Below are 19362 nucleotides of genomic sequence, written 5' to 3' on the forward strand. Positions count from 1 at the left end.
ATCGCTCCAATAACTGTTTGCCTCCACCCTATTTTTTTAAAAAATATCTGGTTAGATGTATATGCCAGTGCAGAAGAGGGGGAGTGCAAAGCCTGTAAAGAATATTTTTAAAATGAATGACTGAAGAAAAATGTTTGTCCAGTCGCAAGGCACTGCTGCAGAAGGAAAAGAAGGACAGGGATGTTACTGACATTCCCACGCTAAGTAAACATGGCCTGTTGAATGCTCCTATGCTGGAGTTGTACAAGAGGGGAGTTTTCAACGTCTTCAAAGAATTATGGAAAGAATAATAAAAAATAGCAAGCTGCTGGATCTACTGCACGTAAGTTTATGAGCAAGCAGGAAAGCAAAGGTATCTGTCCAGACACAGGAAAGAGTTTTACAAGCAAAGTTTATTTAAAATATTTGTGTCACGCTCTCTCAGTAAAAAACGTTGCTGAAGCAATATACAACATCCATTAGGACAAATCTAATTAAATAAACCAGCAGCATAAAAATACATAAAATCAGTAATAAAATGGGCAGATGAAAAAGAATAAAAGTAGCAACACTTGGTTTAAAAACAAAACAAAAAACAGTGGTACTTGAGCAGTAAAACGTTTAAGGGACACGAGGAAGAATGAAGCAGGGGGAAGACAGTTGCCGTAACTCTTGAATGAGTGATTCTCACAAAACCTAGAAGCCCAGATCAGGAATGCACCCAATAAAGGACAGACTTTGGTAGCTGCTCCAAACGGAAAGTTTCTGGGCATCTCAGTGAAAATTGCAAGCCCTGGTTTCATTTCGGAAGAGGGCCACAAGGTGGCGACAAGGCCCAACTATTGGAGGAAAGGCTGTTTCTTGACAGCTTGCAAAAAACTACAGTGGTACCGGCATCGCCCAAATGTCCTATGCTGACAAAGTAATCCGGCTGAGGGAATCAACAGTGAGTGGCTCACCTTGGGGAATAATGCCAACAGGAATCAGAGGGGGGAGAAATTTTCACAGCAGCTTCAGTGATAGGTTATGCCTCTGGTCATCATTTCACAGCTCATGGAGAGCCACATTTGCAAATACTATCAACTGAAAGAGCCACGTTTACTTCCATCCATGGCATGAGGCCTGCACCTCAGGGAGGCTTGCAGCGTACCCATTCTTCTGGCAGTGGCTGTTTCAAGGTGGGAAAGGAACTAACTGACAACCAAAAGCCTCGCTGAGCAAGGACCTTGCACATTCTCATGAAATATGCGGCAGGTGCCACACTGGGGAATAATGCTCAGAAGAGCCATAGATGACATGTCAAAGAGCCGCATGCGACTCCCAAACCACTGAGTGAGTATTAGTGGGTTGCCACTTCAGTTACAAATTCTCTGGGTAGACACAGCCATGCCATGGCCCCTCGGCTTCAGTTTCCACACAGTAAAATGGTTCTGCCAAGTGTCACAGGTTTCTCCTTATGGGAACCTGTAAAATTTAGCTTTCTGGACTGTAGAACATGGAGCTTTTTAAAAAATGAAGTGAAGATAGGGATAGCCCGAGGAGACATATTCTCGTGCCGTCCAGCAGCATCTTAAGACTATGTCTGAACTAAATGCTGCTGCCAGCCAGTTCCAGCACCTCAAGTTCATTTAGAAACGTACTTATGCATGGAAAACAACAAAGCTGAGAAGGGCCGTTTTCACATGTCTTACCTGCCGCCGGAATATCGCACAAAACCCTCAGAAGACGAAATCGCACCAGGAAGACGCGATTTTGTGCAAAACTCCTGGATGACAGCATCTTCCTGGTGCGATTTCACGCAAGAAGACGCTATCTTCCGGGTGTTTTGTGTGATGTTCCTGCAGCAGGTAAGACGTGTGAAAACGGCCAAAGTCCTGAGAATTAGCACACATTAATTTTTCTGGTGCTGAAATTCACCTCCATATCAGAGAACAGACATGTATGCCATGATGTGTAGAGCAGAGTGTTTCTGGCCTCACATCTCAGCTTCCTGACCTGCTGTCACACAGTTCAAAAAGAGCTACTCTCATACTCTCATGACTGGGCCCAAGCACTGAAAATGGTATTGGATGTTCAATGTTGAGGTTTCCATTTCTAACAGTGCAATCCTAAGCAGAGTTACTCCAGTCTAAGCCCACTGATTTCAATGGGCTTAGACTGGAGTAACTCTACTTAGGATTGCACTGTAAGTAAGTTTTTAGTTGCAAATTTAGGTTGAAAAGCCTTTTGGCAATTGGTAAAATCTCAGAAGCCAACAGGGGCAATCAGTGTGATTTCATGCAGCTGAGGGGTGCGGCTTGAGAGTTTTGCATATCTCTTTATGTCTTTAAATAAATTATTTAAAAAGATGGGCTGGGACTCACAGGGGAGTGGAAATTCCATTCCCGGCTGGCTTCCACTTCTTCCTCTCTTGCTCTCATTAATGACTTGGTTTCCACCCCTTCACAAACTCTTCCAGTTGCCAGTTTTCCTCACCCTTGCCTTCCCCACCCAACTGACTGGTTCCCTCCCACCAAATCTGATCCCTACTTTGTTTTGTTTTAAATTTTTGCACGGCCTTTTTTAAAGGTTACTTTGGGGACCAGTTAACCATATATATATATATCTTTTACTATCTTTATGCAAAACCTCTTGTGGATTTTTTGACCACACAGGAGGGGCACCTATTACAAGGAGATATAGGATAAACACCTGCACATTTGATTATTCACAATTAAACTCTGTGCTGGAACAAGTAATGTGCAAAGCAGTCCGGACTTGTTCCTAGCAAGAAGCAGCCAAAACGTGACTCAGGTAGGAACAGAACCAAGACTTGTACTAGGCTTCCTTTCCTTCCATGACCCAATTAGCACATACCTTGTGCAGGCGACCTTTGCTGTCCCCCAGGAAAATGACAGTGTGCTCATCTTCAATACTGACAGCTACTGCAGTCAGACGTGCATCTGGCTTCTCCAGGATTGGGGTAGCTTCGAGTGGCACCCTGCTGGCCATGGGGCTGGGGGTATGGTCTGAGCCACACGGGTAGGCATCCAAAGTATCCTTTGAAAGAAAGAAGAAAAGATTAATTCCACATCAGCCCATATTATTGAGGGCTTTTTTCATTATCTTTTTCATACTGCTGAAAAACTAAGTTGCAACAGAAGAATTTAATATGAACACACTCTTGGTCTATCACGGTCAGTACTGTCTGCTCTAACTGACAGCAGCTCTCCAGGGTCTGAGGTTTTTCCCAACAGCTATTATCTGATTCTTTTGACTAGAGGGGGTCAAGGATTGAAACTGTGCCCTCTTGCGTGCAAAGCAGACACTCTACTGCTGAGCCTCGGCCCCCTGTCCCAAATTTAGAAACATTCCATTCTAGGACATTGTGCTGGGAAGGCGGGAATTCTAAAAATCAGCCCTAAGTCAGGAAGTGGTTGAACCTGCTTGAACACTGGAATATATTACCTCTTTGTATCAAAGTTATTATTTTCTCAGATATAGCACCCCAGTTCAGGGCCATACAGATTCCTAACCCTATCGGCTGAAGGCGCAGCAAGCCTATGTTCCACCACCAAGCTCTGGGCCAAGGGAGAGGTCTACAAAAGAACTCTCTTCTTGATCCACAGGACAGAGGAAGGTCAGACCTTTGATTAAAAGAATTATGGTTCAGGCTTGTCTTTTGGACTGACCCTCCTCCTTTGGCTTCAATTTGCTGCTGCCATGGTTTTATTCCCAGGATTTGGCAGACATTCATTCTCATATATATGAGCATGTGTGGTAATTGGTATTATTGTTGTTATTGTTATTGTTTTTATTTGACTTAATAAATGGCCCACCTTTCTCATTGAGACTCAAAATATAGAAGGCAATTCAATCCGACAGCCAAGATCACCAACAAAAATGGTGTAGGAATAGAATTACAAAACTGGGAAACAATGCAAACAAAAACTGGTCTAGAGCATGACATCCCATAATGAAGGAAGGGGGTTTCTAACTAAATTGTTTAATTTGAAAAGTACGGTCTGCACATTATATTGGATACTGTCCTGACTGGCATTCAGGTTTCGAGCCCCAAGATTCAGATCTCACATTTGCCAAGATGATTCCTCAATCCTACACACATCTAGATCAAAGTTCTGAAGCTCCTTCCACCTTAGTAACTGTTCTGCTCTCATTCATCCATCGAATCAGCTGCTCAAAGAGAGCACTGACATTTTTCATTTTGTTTCTCTGTCCCAGTAGCTTTAGATGCATCTTGACACCTATTAGGTACGTAGCACCTGAAATCCAGTTAAATCCACGACACTGTTCTCATTCTCCAAGACTCTCCGAAAAGGCAGACTAAGGGCTCCTCCAGCAAGCCCTGAAACATCCTTTTCTCTCCCTGCCCAACCTTTTTGTACTAAACATCAATTCAAAGGCTTCCTGGTCCTAATTAAAGGCTGCTGGCTGTTGATTTTGGAATTCTTCTATGGACACAGCTACCCATAATCTTTGTCCATCTTTGTAATAATTTGATTTGAACACATCTGCTTATTCTCCAGTCACTGGCACACAGAAATCACATTTCAAGTTTTGTTTTCTTACTCAGCACACACCCGAGCTTTTCACAGTCACCTATGTGCAAGGGGGGAGGTTTTCAAGGTTCATTCCTTTTCTCTTTTTGGATTCTGTATACCCCAGCCAAGTTAGCAGTATATCTAAGGAGAATACCTCTGGTTTTGTGTAGTTTTGGCACAATTTTAGAACAATAAGCCTGCTTCACAAATGCAAAGAATGGTCCATTATTCCAGGAAACCGCAGTAGTACTGCAGATAGGATTCAACATGCAATGTTTATGAAATATGATGCACGGGGATAACAAAGAACAATATATTATGAAGCAAAACATCATGCATTTTAATAGAAGCGCACTGCTGTAGCTCAAGGAAACCAAGACTGCACCCAGGAGCACATCACACACCACTGAAAGGGGGTGGTGGAGTACTCAGGGCGAATGGAGGGCACCCACTGCAATTCTTGCACGTACCTATTTGTTCCCACCTACCTAGCCTGGAATGCCAGAATTCAATACTGTACCAGAGAAGTCAGTACCAATGAACAGTACCGAAAGGTAGCCAGATAGAAAAGAACACAGGAGTAGCCATACCAGATCTAACTAGACTATCAGAAGCATTCTTCCTCTAAACCTGGAGGCCCTGTAACTGTCATGGTTAATAGCAAATAACAGCCCTTTCTCTAGGTCTTCAGTGCTCTTCCTTAAACACAGTAACTGAAGCCGTGACGACTGAAAACAGCTACTTCATCATATGAATCCTCCCTGCTTGCAATACGCAAAACTATTATTCCAGCCTCAGTAAAAAAGGGAATGTATTTACAGCTCATGTGCCATTTTTGGTCTGTGCAGTCAGCATCCAACCAAAGAGATAGCTGAGATCAGTAGCCGCTCAAAAGTTCCTTATTTTAACCCTTTACGGTCATAAGGGTACTACAGAATACTGCTAGAGCTGCTGTCTCATCCAAGTTGGTAAATATGGAACAAAAGATGAAGCGTTTTGGTGATGTGAAACATTCACAGAAGCAAAAGGAGCATTGTATGGTTCACAAGGGAACACGCTGTCTTCCCTGTACGCAGTGTGAAAACACGTGCACGCAAAAAAACCCTCTGAACAAGCCAATTTAGAACGCTTCATTTTTAAAAAAATAAAGCTCTCTCAGGTGTCACTCACGATTTGGGACCCACCTGCAATTCCAGCCATGAGAAGTTCATCCATTGCTACTCACAATGTTTCTAGAGGAAGAGGAGCCCCTTTGGGTCTAGGGAAGTTAACAGGGAGCGACCATATTCCCTCCACGAGGGAGTTCTCACACAGCTGCAACAAACAGGAGCTTGTATTCGGCACAGCTACCAGTTCCTCTGATTTTATTATTAAGGTGGCTCGGCCATCACAGTGTCCTAAGCAAACAGTTCCCCTCCACATGGCTCCCAAAGTTTACAAGGCCTCCCTTTCTGCCAGTGCCAGACATTTTCACACTTGAAGTGGAGATAAGAGGCCCACCCCAGCCCCACTCTGGACTGGTGCCCATTTTTTAAAAAAAATAAAGGCGGTTGGAAAATGGTTTCACCTTTGGAGTCTCCTCTCTGAAGCAACTGGTCCCTGTAGAAGCTGGCTGTGTCCTCCTCTTCCACCCTGTCTGGTTCTATGGTGCTTATTTAATGGAGTCTTCCTTCCCTTCCCTCCTCTCCATCCTTTTAATTATAGCATTCAGGTAGTCGTTCCGCAGAGTTGCCAACTCCTGCCTGGGAAACAGCTGGAGACTGGGGGGCAGTGTCAGGGAGGGCGGAGTTTGGAAACGGAGCTCAGTGGGGATGTGATGCCATAGAGCCCGCCCTCCAAAGGTGCCACTGCCTCCAAGGAACTGACCTATGTAGTAATTGCATGAGAATTCCAGGCCTCACCTTGAGGCCGGCAACCCTTTTGTTCCTCTATTCCGCTCCTCTTTCCATACCTCATAGGGAACGTCTATGTTACAAATTTAAACTGGTCTGAAATCAGTCATGTATGAAGACTGTGGTGTAACATTTGCTCACTGTGCTTCGGAAGGTTCATAGGCGTTGGGGTTCCTTTACACTTGCGAGAGATCAGGAGTCCTCACAAGTCCAGGAACTTGTCACCAACCTCTTAAACAGAAATTTGAAAAAGACAATGTTTGCAGAACATCACCACCACCAGCAGCAGGGAGCTGAGCCAAAGATTTTCCAGAGGAAATGACCGAGCTGAACTTTTGTCTAGTGTCTGGTGTTTCTGGCGGACCCCTATATGTTGAAAATAGATTTGAATGCTAGCTTGGGAATTCACTAGGGAAATGGTTAAGTCAAGAGAGAGTACAGAATTAACATTCTGCCTGAAGAATGCAATGAGAATAGGCCTCCGCTTGAAACCGGCCAAGCTCAAAACCCCCTCTGGATATATACACATATTGAAGAAACCTCACTGATGGAATCTTCCATTCACCAGCCGAATGGTGCCACAGAAGAGTTGGCACAGCAAAATGTGCCCTGCTAGATACAAATTTTTAATGACAAGCTCTTCCATGTGCTGAATGGCAAGGGTGAAGTTCACATGCCGCTGGATAAACGAGTCATTAAAAGGTCTGTGTCCCACACATAGTATTTAGATCGAAAGTATGCAGCTGGAACTTCAGAAGACTGAGACAGGAAACTCTTAACTTTTGTGGTTCTCTCTCCCCCAGAAGCCTTTTTCTCTCTTTAGCCCAGTTATTTATTTTGATATAAAATTCCATTTACCATGGCATCCACCCTCCCTGCCCGTCTTAGTTTCCCCTCCCCCAATCTTCAGCGTGTCGCATATTTTGGCACGGAAGTTGTCTGCAAAAGTTAGAAGTTTGCTCTTCTGGCACTGAAAGTCCACGATTCAGCATCGTCTGGTAGCAAGAGGAGCATACAAATTACCTAGCAGTTTGTAATTTCAGTCTAGGACGGTGAAACCCAGCATGTACCTACCAATGTGTTTCTGGTGCCCACTTCTTCCTTCTCCGAAGCAAAGAGCCAATCCTGACTCTCCTCTACTTCATTGGAGGAGGAAGTTGGTACCAGAACAGCCCCAAAGGCATCAATTTTATGTCTGCAGGGAGCACCCATTTTCAAAATAAAACAGTTTGTCACTTCAGTCAAGGACAGTGAAATCCAGCATGGTCCAGCATGAGTGAAGGAACCAGCACCAACCTGCGATGACCTTGTTGATTAACACCTGCTTCAAGGGTTATTGGGCTATTGGGTTTCATGACTTTATTTGAACGGGGGGGCGGCGGCAGTTTTGTGTATGTGTGTACTTGATTTTATTAGCCTCTTTGAGTTGTCAGAGTGGGACAGGAAGGGTAAAATACTTCACTAAATAAATTAAATACATGTGCCTCAGTCACTAGGTTGTGAGCAGAATGGGGGACGGAGCAGGTTTCGTGAGCTTTTATGCACCCCCTCCAAATTTTTGTAATGGGGAAGGAGCTAGAAGGGCTGCGAAAGTGTTTGCAAGATGGGGGGGGGGGGTTGTTACATTGCACAACAAAATCCTACAGTGTTTTACAACCAAAACAACGGGCTACAGAATTATTGTTTACAACACATGAATTATCAATGACAGTTTATGTAATCATAAATAGTAATTCATAATTTACTATTGATAGACTGCATGAAAGTGACAACAACTCATGCTAAGATTCTGCCTCACATATAATAGTCTTGTTTATTTTATTAAATAAATAAATACAATAGTCATTATAATATATAGTAGTCTTCAGTTAATTATAATGACTTACGCTTCTATTGTTGCTGCTGTTGCTTTTTTTGAGGTGCAAAAAGATTTTGAGACAAAGCCACAATTTACCTCAGGCAGTTAAAGACACTTTCATTAGTGAACAACTTTTCTCTGTGCATGATTAAGGATTTCATCACTTACTCCCTTCTACTTGACAAAAAGGACTCTAAAATAATGAGATGTGCATATCCTTCTCCGTTTATTTGTATCTTACTTGTCTTTCACATTATTTTCCTGGCTTTCCTCCAAGAAACTCAGGGTAGCATGCATACGTCTCTTCTCTTCCTCTTTATCCTTACCACAACCCTATGAGGTTGGTTAAGCTGAGAGAGACTGGCTCAAAGTCACCCAGAGAGCTTCGTGGGAATTTGAACCTGGGTCTCCCAGAGCCTATTGCAACCCTATGGGAGGCAACCCCCACCACATTTGTTGAACAACTGCATGCCAGACCATTACTTTTGACATGCAAGGCAAGTTCTCTGTCCAAGGGACTCAGTGAGTTTCTGAGATACTGGAAAGAGGTACTGGGACTTATTCCTAGTGTACCTGGCCAAGTCCAGCCCTCGTCTCTCCTCCTCTTGTTGTTTGCTCATACACCACCCCCTTCACAGGAACTCTCAGGTTTCTTTCCTACCCTATTAGTTAACCGCTGTACCACACTGGCTCCCACATGAATCACATTTATATCTCATCCTCTGGAATCAACAAGATAACAACTGTTCATATTCGTTTTACTGATAATTTACACACATATGCAGTGAACAACCACTTACCGCTGACAACTGGACACAGTCCGAGTTGACGTCGTATTCTATGTAAGCCACCTCTACGCCCTCCTCCGATTTGCCGTCCTTGGTGTAACAAAGGTCCCTCGTCTGGGTGGTGAGGCGGTTCACCTCGTCCATCGTATAAATACAGAGTGCAGATTCCTCACTCAGCTTCCCTGAGGAAGCATGCCAGGCAGAAAAGGCAGTGAAGAGTACGTCTCCTTGGGCCACAGCAAGGTCTCTTTCCCCATTCGGCTGTGCAACATAGGCAGCCTGCAGGAGGCTGTAAGTCTTCTCTTTGCTTCTGCAGAGCAAAGGTAGCTCTACATAGGAATAATAGTGAGAGTCATCTAGGCAGATCCTAGAAATGTAGGTCCTGTACTCACGGGACTGTGACTTGAGATCCCGCCGGTAGAACAAGAAGTAAACACTAGAGCCGTAAGTAAAAGTTTTGATAAAATGATGGTTATATTCTGAGAGCCGGCCCACAGCCAGCTTTGCCGTTTCTTCATAGGAGAAGATGGAATGAGAGTCTGACCCAGGCTCTTCCCCAGGGTGGGCCCAAAGATTCCGAGTCGTAACGGGAGGAATGCTTCCCCCGACTCCTCGACTGGTGTAACCTCGGCCTACAAACAACAGTGGCACGTTGTCTTTGGAGTACCCTACTAGACCCACAGTGGAAATATTGGGGTCATTTGCTGCTACATACTGAGTGTCTCCTGGCGTCTGGGGCTGGAAGAGAACATGCTTAATGAAGCCAAGGTTCCTCTTCTCACAGATCCCTTGCCATACGCTGCCACACACTATGAGCTCCTTCTCCACTGAGTTGATCAACAACAGCTTGTTGTAGTTGTCCGTCTCCTGGGCCTGGGGACAGTCCAGCTTGGTGACAGGGGGAAGGCAGTCCTTGCTGTCTAAAGATGGACCTGTGGAAACGGCTTCCTCCATCACCAGGTTCGCTGTCAGCTGGAAAAGGAAGTTTGTAGCCCCAAGATAAAGAGTCCCAGAGTCAGAATCCATAATCAAATGAAGAAACTTGGTTGTGTTGTATGAAAAAGTGGCATACTGTAGCCCTTCTGGAATGACTGCCCCCAGGAAACACAGAGCAGAAAGAAGTAAACCCAGTGGCATCATAATCATTCTACAAAAAACAAGAGAGAAAAGAGTATGGTTAACTTCTTTGCCACTTCCAAAGCCTGAAGGTTATCAAAAGCATCTAATATCTATCCAGCATTAATAAACAGGAATCCTTTGGTACCTTAAAAACTAACAAGATTTTATCCCACCATAGCCTGTGGACTACAGCTCATATCAAAGATACGAGGAGGAAGCAGTCTCTACTCCACCAACACTTATCCTGGAGTAAAATGCTGATATTCTTCAATGCTCCTGTTAATTTTCTGCAACATACTAACAAGGTTACCTACCCCTCTAGAATTATCCACCAGATGAACGCATGTCAAGAGGCAGCTAATTTGCACGCAATCAGCAGAGTTTGCATATCCTAGGTTGAAATTAAAGTTGGGGAACTTATTTCACTTAGTCTTCAAGGAGATGTGTAAACTGTTCATGGTAAATAAAACCCTCATTTTGCATCAAGGTAATTAAAATCAGGATGAGCTAAATTATGCATCTATTTGTAAAGATTTGCATTTACATTGATTGGCAACAGAGAAAGGAAAAGGAATACCAAAATATTAGAAATCCTGCTCCCCATCTCTTCCACTTCTTTAAAATTTCACTCTAAATATTATTGGTTTTCAGTTGGAGACATGGGACAGCCTAAGGTGGAGGACTGTACCAGAAAAACCATGACCATTTTATTTTGTTCAATTAGGGTGAATACTTTTTTTAAAACTTTAATTGAAATTTTACAGAGAAGAAGCAGTATTATGAAGCAGTATTATGAGAAGATGACTGGCAGTGCATTCCGATGCAGAGATACTCTAAGCTCACTGAAATCAATGGGTTTTAGACTGGAGTAATTCTTCATGTTCTAAAAGAGGATCACAGGCAGGAGAAAATAACATTTTTAAAATAAAAGGAGAAAGGAGCTTAAGGAGGGGTAAGGAAAGAGGAGGACTGTGCAGATACAGGACAATCCCAAATAGTTACCCCATTCTTAGCCCAGTGAAGCTGACATGCTTAGAATAGTATAACTCTATCTAGGACTATACTATAATATGGGCAATTCCAGGGCTTTTTTTCTGGGAAAAGAGGAGGTGGAACTCAGTAGGTTGCCCTCAGAAAAAATGGTCACATGGCTGGTGGCCCCGCCCCCTGATCTCCAGACAGAGACTCCCCTCTGTCTGGAGATCAGGGGGCGGGGCCATCAGCCATGTGACCATTTTCAAGAGGTTCCGGAACTCCGTTCCCCCACATTCCCCCTGAAAAAAAGCCCTGGGTAATTCTATGTGTGTTAACTCAGATATGTCCCACTTTATTCAACTGGCTTACTCCCAGGTAAGTGTACATTAGGACGGCTGCCAGAGTTTTCAGTTAATCAATATCTAGAGAAACAAAATTCCATCAACAGGAGATCACAAGGTAAGTACATTCCCATAACAGCAGATTATTTGTGCAATGTTTGGCATCCATTCCTGGTCTTTATGGACCACTCTTCACAAACCCATTCAGGATATTTCAAAAAAAGAGAGAGAAAAGGGTTGAGAAAGAAGAACCAAATGCAAAAGAGCAGCAAGCTCCTATGCTTTTGATACCCACAGCTTTTTCAACCCTGCATGAATGTTGCATCTGCCAAAATTCCCTCTTGTATTCAAGATACATGGTATAAGAGCCCCCCACGCCTTTGCATCAGGTTGCCCTTGAGAGAGCTGAGGAGGAAGAGGTAACATAAAAAATTGAAAGTGAGTCCCACGGTGCAGGTAAAGGCTAGAGGTGAATCCCTGATCTAAGAAATTTGGCCTACACTTTCCAAGGGTATCTTTACAGCCATTACCAGTAGAACTCCCCCCCCCCCCCCAAATGAAAACTTGAGATTTCCAGGTGCTGAATTCTGTTTTCAGGACCAAATACCACATTTGTGCAATGCAATCCTTGAAATGCAGGCCTTGACAATACGAAACATTTTTTTACACTGAAAAGCTCTTCAAAGCTTATAGGCCTCTTTAGTTACCATCTGCACCCAAAGGCTCTGGGAGTAGACAAAGTACAATGAAACTAGGCATTCATAAATTTAAATATGTAGGTACTTCATGGTTTACAGGTTGCTCATCTTGCCTTCAGTGTAATTTCAAATGAGTGCACACCTATGATGAAGCCTACTACCACATAAGGGTTCACACTTCTGAAATCTGGCTTTATCTTTGGGAAAAGGCCAACAGAACATTACACCAAAGTTTATTGTGCAAACCCGATCTGAATATTATAAATCAGGAATGGTAACATGCTGTTAACGCCCCACATGTGACACAGAAGCTGTTCAAGTGCAGTTCGCTTCAGGGCACTTCAAGAATGTTCTGACTTCATTTGTTTTCTTGCCACACACTAGAATGGTGGAGGTGTGAATGGAGAAAAGAGGCATAACTATACATTACACTATCCTTGCATCCTACCCAGGTCCCCCATTAGGACATCTGATCAAACGTGCATTGCAAGTTTCTTGCTGGGAACTCAATTTCCAAGTACAAACATGTCTGATTCAGATTAGGATAGCGGCAGTGAGGAGAGAGTACTTCAGTCACCCTTCTGTGCCATGTTTCCCACCATAAATGGCCCTATAGAGCTGCTATTCACTATGTGGGGGAAACTTATATGTAGCCCTCATTATATATAAGTTTTCACAATGAGGAAAACAGCAGCTCCTTGGGGCCACAGCACTCAGAACAGGAAAAATGGCAGGGGGCCATGGCACCGTGGTCTTAATCTTAACTGGGGCCCTGGAAATTGAATTCCCAGCACAGAATTTGTCAGAATGTCTGATGGAGACTTTTCTGGGTGGACATAGAGAAAGTGGGAGAATAATGTAAAGTGCAGTACAGCCAGGACTTTTTTTTTGGGAAAAGAGGTGGTGGAACTCAGTGGGTTGCCCTCAGAGAAAATGGTCACATGGCTGGTGGCCCCGCCCCCTGATCTCCAGACAGAGGGGAGTTGAGATGGCCCTCCGCGCCGCTGAGTGGCGCGGAGAGCCATCTCAACTCCCCTCTGTCTGGAGATCAAGGGGTGGGGCCACCAGCCATGTGACCATTTTCAAGAGGTTCCGGAACTCTGTTCCCCCGCGTTCCCCCTGAAAAAAAGCCCTGAGTACAGCCATCTGGGAGCCTTATTATCCAGAGGGGCAAGCTGCTGAGGGACCTAGACATCTTCAAACTTCTTACTAGCAGCTCTTCAACGTGAAGATATTCTCATCTGTATGTATACCAAGTCTTATACCAAGCCTTATACCAAGTCATACTTATACCAAGTATGTCTAGCCCAGTGCTCTTCCCTCTCTGGCAGCAGCTCTCCTGGTCTTTTTCAGCTCTGCTGCTGGAGAGGCAAAGGATTGAAGATGCAACATCATACATGCAAGGCTTGTGGTCTACCACTGAGCTAGGGCCCCTCCTCCCGCTGTACCAGGGCATATGCTCAAGATAAGTAACAGTGGATAAGCTCCTCTGAAAGGCAGCTTCCCTACTGGCACCCATTTCCCTAGAAACACAGTTAAGAGAACATTGGGCAAGTCTGACATAGCATTTAGTCTGCCTGGTGCAAGGGGGTTGCCAATCTCCAGGTGGTGACCAGAGATGTCTTAGAAATATAACAGCGATCAGTTCCCCTGGAGAAAACAGCTACTTTGGAGGGTGGGTTCTATGGCATTTAAACCTGCTGAAGTTCCTCCCCTCCCTAAATCCTGCCTTCCCTAGGCTGCACCCTTAAAATATCCAGGAATTTCCCAATCTGGAGCAGGCAACCCAACTGGTACAGCCTCCAACATTTGATAGTGGAAGACAGGTTGCGATGAGTTAACTAAATGAGCTCAAGTTGCGAGCAAAAAAAGAAAAGAGTGATCCACTTCTACAGGATCTGCTAGCATGTCAGAGAAAACTTTTTGAAATATTAAAATACAATCCAGAAAGCATTTTTGCAGGTCTTGTAAAGCTTATGCTTGTTTATGCAACCAAGTTAAAGGAATAAAGAATAGTTAGGAGATACACAACCCTGTTCACAGCAATAAAACTGCATGTTTTGAAAGACAGCCTCTATTTTGCCCATTAAATGGGCACAAAAAGGACAAGGACATCAAGGATTAAGATGTCTCTGTGGCACTTACTTGGAAGCAGACACACTCACCGAACACAGAGTTTGATTCCTACAATCCACGCATGGTAGGGATTTTGAACTATGATCTCAGGGATCTCAATCAAGCTCCAGGAAAGTATTCTCCAAAATGAATCCTTTCATGCTGCAAGACCTGCCGCTGATACGTTGTTAGTGCAAGATTAGTCCCCGTTACTGGTATACCTTATCAGTGCCCCTCCTCAATGTTATAGCCTCATCTCTCGCTCTCTTTAGAAGCAAGTAAAAACAATTTTGATCTGACAGGCCTTTGGAAGAAGAGGTGGCCTTTCTGACACAGACTGAGATCTTCTGCTTTATCTGGTTCAAGTGTTTGCTTTCTTTGACTGAATTGTTTGAGGGAGCTTTAATTTTATTACGGTTTCTCTTGTAAATCAGTATGAAAAAAGTAGTACATAAGTATCCAATAAATAAAAGCAAATATATTATTATGGGTTGTATATATTCTGCAGAGCTGGCTTTTAGCTGCTTGTATATGTGTATGTTCCGTGGGACAAGTTACCTGTTGTGTCCCAAGAAAAATATATATAAATATTTTAGCTATTTATTTATTTATTTACTTCATTTATACCCTCACTTTCTCCCAGGTGGGAATGCAAATCAGCTTACATGATTCTCCTCTTCCCCATTTTATCCTCACAACAATGCTGTGAGGTAGGTAGGTTGAGAGATAGCGACTGGTCCCAGATCACCCAGCAAGCTTCCATGGCAGAGTAAGGATTCGAACCTGGAGCTCCCAGATCCCAGTCTAACACTACACCACACGGACTCTCCAGATAGAGATGGACATCTTATAAAAAAGTGCAAGACAATGACTAATGATACAGTTATTACACTGTGATATTTTTATACTGTTGGGTTTAATATTGCTGTTCACTGCCCCAAAAGTCTGATGGCTGAGGGATGCTATATAAATTATTGAGAGAGGGGGCGGGGGAGAGAAAAGAAAATGGGATATATGGATGAGTAATCAAATTGATGAAAGAAGGTCCAAGAATTACAGGAGCCCAACAGCCAGAATGCATTTTAGGAGATCTTCATCAAGGGCCAATTTGAACACAAGGCTTCAATAATCCATTTAACATACAAAACCCCAAAAAAACCCAGAAACGCTGCAGCTTCTCTTCTCAGAAGTTTAAAGACATAGTCTGCAACAGGTAATTATACTAAATGATCTCTTGAAATTTAAATCTTAAAAAAAACCCAAGAACTCAGTCCACACAGGGCAGAGAGTGCCGAAAGTGTGTCCCCAGTCCCCACAATTAAGTCCAGGCTATACATGCCGTGAAACAAGGCGGGAATGAGGATGCTGCAGAGTCCTGAGGTAGCAGAACGGACTGTACAAGGGTTCAAGGTGGTGTGTGAATCAGATTTTGAAATGGTCTCCTTGATATAAAAATAAAACCCCTGCTGCAAATAGAAAACCATTACATAAGAGAGCAAGGCAGGGGCAGAACCTTTCTCCCTGGTGTGTTAGGTAGAACCATTTGGAAGAGAGAGGGGATAGAATGTGCCAACACCAAAAGCCAGGCTTTACATGTAATCAAATTATAGATAAGCAAGGCGAAAAAACCTCACTCGTGTTAAGAGAATAATAATACACTGGAACAAGATACGGTAAGAATGAGTTAGTGACCGCTTTCCCAGAAGGAGGGAGCTTGTGGGTATGAGATGTCCAATTTATGGAAGGGGAACCAAGCCCAGCATTTCCAAATGGAGAGCCAGTTTGGTGTAGTGGTTAAAAGCGTGGGAACCTAATCTGGAGAACCGGGTTTGATTCCTCACTCCTCCCTCCACTTGAAGCCAGTGGGTGACACTGGGTTAGCCACAGCTTTTCTAGAGCTCTCTCAGCCCCACCCACCTCACAGGGTGATTTGTTGTGGGGATAATAACAACATGCTTTGTAAACTGCTCTGAGTCATCCTGAAGGGCGGTATATAAATCAAATGTTGTTGTTGTTACAGCAGCATAGGGCCCATACTAGCAAACAAAACAGATTCAGGCCTTATTGACAAAACCACAGATCCTCCCTATTCTTAATCCATCACTATGGTAACTGGCCATGAAGGCATGAAAGGTCAAAGTTGCCCTGGAGAGGAAGGCAAAGCCCAAGGCGGCACTCGGCTTCCCAAAGAGGACTCTTTGCTCCCAGGACACTTCAATATGTTGTCAGGGCAAGAGTTCTCCAAGTGTGACTGGCCACAACACACTCGGGTGGCTGCAGGAACAGGCCGTCCAGGCCAAAGTCTCTCCCTCTACCCCCTTCTTTTTCTTTGCTTGTTTCTATGTTTGGAAATAAAGTTTTCAGAGGCTTTTCAGAGTTGATCTCAACAGAGACTTAGTTGTTTTATTGACAGGGATGTTAAGACAGAATTCTTTGACATTTCTGTCAATAACACTTTAAAATCTCCCCTCTCCCCCCTCCTCTTCTGTATTTGACCAGTTTGTATCATGCATCTGACGAAGAGAACTTGATTCTCGAAAGCTTATGCTGCAATAAAATTGGTTAGTCTTAAAGGTGCTACTGGACTCTTTTTGATTTAGTTAATTCTCAGACACACTAAGTAACAAACATCTAACTACTCTACAATTACAGGAGGCCAATCCACACATGCTAGCCCGTGAGCCCTCCGCCCCCTGGCCACCAAATGGTCCCCCCTCTTGATGTCCCATCTACAGGATCATCACAAGGAGGAATAAAAACACATTAATTGGCCAAATACAGTCACTGTGATTTCTACAATCTAAAAACTTCTGCAGTGATCACAGAAATAATAAGAATAGTTTGGCTGTACTATCTGTCAGAATGGTTTTCCACTGTGCAGCCCACCCCTGTAAAATAGCACTCAGACTCAAAAGCAGCCTGCCCTTGCATCTTGGTGAGCTGCCTCTTGAGAAAACCAAGTCTAAAGTCCCTTTAGTGCAGGGAACTGATTTCACAGCTTTTTTTTTCCTGGCCAGCTTAATCACATAGTGACAGTTCACCAATGAGTGGTGAAATTCCATCGTAATCACAGAAACAGCTCCAACTTTATTGTGAGTGGCTGGTTTTTTGAAATAATCTTTATTTTTTTAAGCTAACTGATGTAACATTGGCCTGCCTGAGGAGGTCAGGAAAGCTCCCACTTTCCTGGCTTTCCACAACTATGCAAAACTGAATTATTCAGGAGGGCTTTCTACCCAGATTATAGGGCTGTGTCATAAGAAGTAGCTCAGAGAAATGCCTTGGTAGGGGCAGGGACTATATGCTACACTACTGGGTGTTGTCTACTGATGCAGGTATGTGCCTACTAGGGAGTTTCCACATTGCTAAACATGCCATGTAAATTAGTTATGTGTTATTTCAGAAAGATTTATGCTTGTTTTCACATTTTTCTCCTACCATACTCTATTATATCTGTTCAATGAATGTCTTAACTGTGGTTCATTTTTGTACTTTGTTCAGTGAATGTCCTAGCTGTTGATTATATTGTTATTTCATTTCCACTGTGTAATCTGCCTTGGATCTCCGTGAGAAAGGGGGACTACAAATAAATTAATAACTTGATTCACACTCAATCTTAACAATGTACTAATTTCCATTATTCTGTTTAATATAAAGGTGAGGCACAATTATACAAGTCTAATGATATTTTAAAATTATTCCTCTAAAATTAAAAAAAAAGTTTTCCAGCTATCAGAAAAATAAGTTTTTTTTAATACAACCCTCTCTTAATTGAACGATGTCTGAAAATTTGTTTATCTTGTAATAGCCTAAACTTTTTGAATCCAAAATTTAATTGTAAGATATTTACTCATTTTTCAATTTTGCCAATATGCGTGTGAGGGAGGGGGCAATTCAGCATTTTCACTATGTTTGGGGCCGATTTGGCCCCTCTAACACCCAACAGACTCCATCTTTCTACTGGAAGTGCTTTACTGGGGCCTCCAGAGCATGCACATGTCATTCCACTGTGCGCCCCAGTATCAACTGGCCTACCCCACCCACCCCACCCCCGCCAGCCAGGTGAAAGGAGCTGGGGGCGAAAGATTATTACAGATAATAATCTCCATAATGTAATGAATTTCTATTAGATCAAAATATTTTTGAACAATTGATTTTTGTATGTGGCATTTCTATTTATAAAATCTGCCTTCAACTTCCTACAATTTGAAGAAGGGGAAATTAATTAATTTGCAAAATTCATCCAGGTTGCAAAATACCATTTTCCTGATGTGAAATTCTATTCGTGCAGAAGGACATGCAGAGTAACAGGAAACAGAATGTATTCCCTTCATACCTCCATATGTACTTGCATGGTCCCTTTATTGCCTCCAATTATGAGAAGGGCTGCAGACAGCTTCCTGCACACTGCAAAACATCGGCCTAATCTGTTGAAGCTGCCTATGTATCATTATAACGTTTTACAGTCAGCGGAACAAGCACTGTGTAAACATACTGTATAAAGAACAAGCAAGTGTCTCTTGCCCAGACAAGAAGAGAATTGGGCGAAACTCTGGAAGCCAGTCTGGAGAAAACAGGTCTTTTTCTGGGAAATGAGGCATGTGCATTCTCCTGGTGTTGCTCTGTGCCCATATCTTCAAAAAACAATAAGAGTGATGAGAAAGGAAGGAACCCTTCCAAAAGACAACTTGCTTTCCTTTGGGGTTGATGTCCCCTGTTTGCTGGTACTACCTGAAAGGTGTGTGCGTGTTTGTGCCTGCTCTCTATGTGTAGAAATTGTAAAGCAAAGGCAATATAGCATACCGATTATTGTTACAACATTTTGCTTTAGACCAAGATCCAGCTCTGCGTGCTGATTTTAGGTAAGAAGGCAACTAGGGACACTCACGGGGTTCACCGATGCTACTTTGGCACCTTGCCCTTGAAGCTCACATATGTGGATTCACATCACACTAGCTCTGGCTGCTGTTTAGGTGGCTTACACAGAGGAGCTTTTGTTCTTAAGGGATAATGGGCATTTAGAATTTCCTCCCCACAGAGCCACCAGAAGAACCCG

General features: G+C 43.3%; 1 protein-coding gene across 1 annotated transcript in view; it reads right to left on the minus strand.

Moving 5' to 3' along the window:
* The window catches only part of PLXNB1 (plexin B1), a 125404-nt gene that overhangs the window by 50118 nt on the left and 55924 nt on the right, over window positions 1–19362 (minus strand). The window contains exons 4-5 of the mRNA XM_054978319.1: window positions 9071–10205; window positions 2836–3018 (exon numbers count right to left, since the gene is read on the minus strand). Coding sequence (XP_054834294.1) covers window positions 2836–3018; window positions 9071–10204 — 1317 coding nt within the window. The 5' untranslated portion in view covers window position 10205. The remainder of the gene's footprint in view (window positions 1–2835; window positions 3019–9070; window positions 10206–19362) is intronic.

The sequence above is a fragment of the Eublepharis macularius genome, chromosome 4, assembly GCF_028583425.1.
Source record: "Eublepharis macularius isolate TG4126 chromosome 4, MPM_Emac_v1.0, whole genome shotgun sequence".
Taxonomy (NCBI): domain Eukaryota; kingdom Metazoa; phylum Chordata; class Lepidosauria; order Squamata; family Eublepharidae; genus Eublepharis; species Eublepharis macularius.